The sequence below is a fragment of the Salvelinus sp. IW2-2015 genome, linkage group LG4p (genome assembly GCF_002910315.2).
Source record: "Salvelinus sp. IW2-2015 linkage group LG4p, ASM291031v2, whole genome shotgun sequence".
In the NCBI taxonomy this organism is placed as follows: Eukaryota; Metazoa; Chordata; class Actinopteri; order Salmoniformes; family Salmonidae; genus Salvelinus; species Salvelinus sp. IW2-2015.
This window is the reverse complement of record NC_036841.1, coordinates 21,247,575-21,250,461: the sequence shown is the minus strand read 5'-3', so window position 1 is coordinate 21,250,461 and position 2,887 is coordinate 21,247,575. Positions and strand designations below refer to the sequence as shown.

The window sequence follows — 2,887 nt, the reverse complement described above, 5'->3', positions numbered from 1 at the left end:
GTTCCCTGAGCCGTTCATATACAAAGTCTGGCAAACTGGCACCCATGTTGGCCCCAAACATTCCATGGCATTACCATTGGGTTCTTACTAGAATGTAATTGCCGATATCAATGTAATGTACAGWGCTGACAGGCTGACCCCTCCACCCAGGTGTTTGTGGCGAACCCCAACAAGACGCAGCCCATCATAGACATCCTGCTGAAGAACCAGCCCAAACTCATCGACTTCCTTAGCAACTTCCAGAAGGACCGCATGGACGACGAGCAATTCAACGACGAGAAGACCTACCTAATCAAACAGATCCGAGACCTAAAGAAACCAGCCTCTTAAAACCTTACCCCCATTCGTCCCCAAAACCCTTCCCCTTAGCTATGACCTTTACCCTAACCTTTACTTTTTATTGTCGACAAAAATACATTGACAATAATGATTCAATTTCTTAATATCGAAGACATTATTGTGTCTTTTTCTTGGTTCCTTAAACTTTGCAGAGAATAGTTCTTAATCACAGATTTCTTTTCATTGTTTTTACTTTTAAATGAACCCTTTTATTATTAGTGTAGTGTTCCAAAACGGGAAGGGGATTTCCTCTCTTGGGGGGAACCAATGGTTAGAGACCTCTAGGTGATTGGCTGAGTGAGCTGTGGAGACCACTGGTCATCACTTTAATTGCGCAAATATRTTTTTGCAAATGTTCTCTTTTCATTGCCACTTGCAGGCACGAGCCATCTAGATAGTTCTGACTTCTTTCTAATACTCTCCTAATCTAACCACAGTACAACTGAAGTATCCAGAATCATAGAAGGAATTGCTATTTCTCTATTAGAGGATCTAAATGGTATTTGTGGAACTCCTCTTCAGACTCACATTCCCTGCTAGTCTTACTCCTGTGGTTGTACTTCCACTATTTACACTTAAGTTATGTTTCAACGCTGTAGTAGGTCCTCTGACATGACAACTCTAAATGTGATCTTACAAGGAACATATTAGATGTCTGGTGATCAYCAGGGCCATTCTTTTACTGCTAACCTTCGTATAGAATATGACTTATCAATAGTTTTGATAATTGATTCTCCACAGATGGCTGGTAGCATTTTCTGTATCATTCAACGCTAAAGGATGTATTCATTTTTGGTTTATTTTAAGCTGATGAAGTAGTTTCCTGATCAACAGGACTCTATCATGATGATGATWAAAAAAAAGTGTTGTCTTGTGTATAAAAGCTGGTTTTAACCCATAAGTGAGTGCCATTGCAGGTGACAGAAAAATCCAGATTTTTTTTTTTCTGTACGAAAGTGATTTCTTTAACTTGTTTTCTTATTTAGAAGGTGGAGGGGGATGGTTGGTGGAACACATTAACAGTAGGGGTACATACAGTGGTGCCTTTGTTTTTCCTTTTTTTGTATTTTAAATACTTTTCTAGGCGGAGCTTATTTCTTACTTCGAAAAATATGGTCTGGTTGAACATATTAGTCGTGATTAAGCAATGAACCTTGAACTCACTATATTTGAGTTGTGCAGTTGAAGGAATATTTTATTTTGAAAAACTTGTTGCAGTTCATTGATCGCATCATAAAACTAGGAACCAGGAGGCCAAAACTCAGGACTATGATTGTCCAGGAAAGCTAACATACCAGTAAACTGGATAAGGTAGAAGCATCTTGCGCTGAATATTATTTATTTTTTTACATGTAGCTTGTATTGGGGGAAATCTAAATTAAATAACCTCAGACAAATTGAGCCAATGCATATTTTAATCGTGGTGGTTGAGCTTGTAAGTTACGATCACATCTAAATTGAAAATAAGAKCTAATTAATATGGCTCTTCAATGTAAMATTGAATAACAAATGTGATGGGCACCATGCCACGGACAAGTGATTGTTCTTTAAATTGCCAAATACTTTTTTTTCAATTGTTAGATTGGACTTGACACACAAGGGATAGAATCCTCAATGCCCTTGTTGTTTTGGTGAAACTCTTTCTCGCCCTGTTCTATATCTGGTGCTTACATTTGATCTTGACCACATTTCTAGACCAGTGTAGACAATAATTCATTGTGAATAGATCTTCCTGACCCTCTCGGTAGCCGGGGACAAATTGATTGGTTGGATGAAAGTTCAGTGGGCAGAGCTTAGTGACATGTCAGTGGGTGGAGTTTACAAGTGTTTCAGGGAGGTGGAGTGCTTGTGGGAGGGTGTTAACAGGTTGCGACAGATGGTGTTGCCAGTTTGTTTTCCAACCTACTTAAATGTTTTAGTACATATCTACTGACATTCTAAAATGACTAATGGAATGAACAGCTTTAAAATGTACAAAAACAATAATGGTGCTGTGGACTAGGACAGGGACCACAAGGTCATAGGTTCAAGTCTTGCCATGCCAATGACCTTTCTCAAAAGTTACATTTTGAACCCTAGTCCCTCCCTGTATTCAAATTATGAGATTCCCAATGTTAAGACATATTGATCCCTTGAATCTAAAATCATTGAGGGACTATTTAAAATGGTTTGACAATCCAGATCTGTTTACACTTGTAAGATATCAAGATACAATTAGTCCTCGATGACCTCTGGAGGTAGTCAGGAAGAATCACCATCAATAATTGTACCAGGAGGGAGAATTCAAAGTATTACTCAATAGCCTAACAACGGAAAACACAAGGATAGGTCAAAGCTGAATGGAAAACCATCTAGGAGTGAATCCATACCAGTTTTTTTCCCTCATCAGTACAGATGAAGAAAATGAGAGGAATAGACTATTGGAATGCTGCTAACACCCATAGAAAAACTATTCATCCGTCAATCAATGTAAGTACTCACAATGAACTTCAGGACTCCTTGGAGGCCGTGGAATCTGAGGTAGGAGATGTCCTCCCTTGCGTCTTTG

At 38.8% G+C, this 2,887-nt stretch overlaps 2 protein-coding genes across 8 annotated transcripts in view; both read right to left on the bottom strand.

Moving 5' to 3' along the window:
• LOC111960691 (Friend leukemia integration 1 transcription factor) overlaps window positions 1-2,887 on the bottom strand; it is a 124,089-nt gene that overhangs the window by 86,343 nt on the left and 34,859 nt on the right. The window lies entirely within an intron of this gene.
• LOC111958103 (cytidine and dCMP deaminase domain-containing protein 1) overlaps window positions 2,554-2,887 on the bottom strand; it is a 9,104-nt gene continuing 8,770 nt past the window's right edge. The window contains exon 9 of the mRNA XM_023979290.2: window positions 2,554-2,570. Coding sequence (XP_023835058.1) covers window positions 2,554-2,570 — 17 coding nt within the window. The remainder of the gene's footprint in view (window positions 2,571-2,887) is intronic.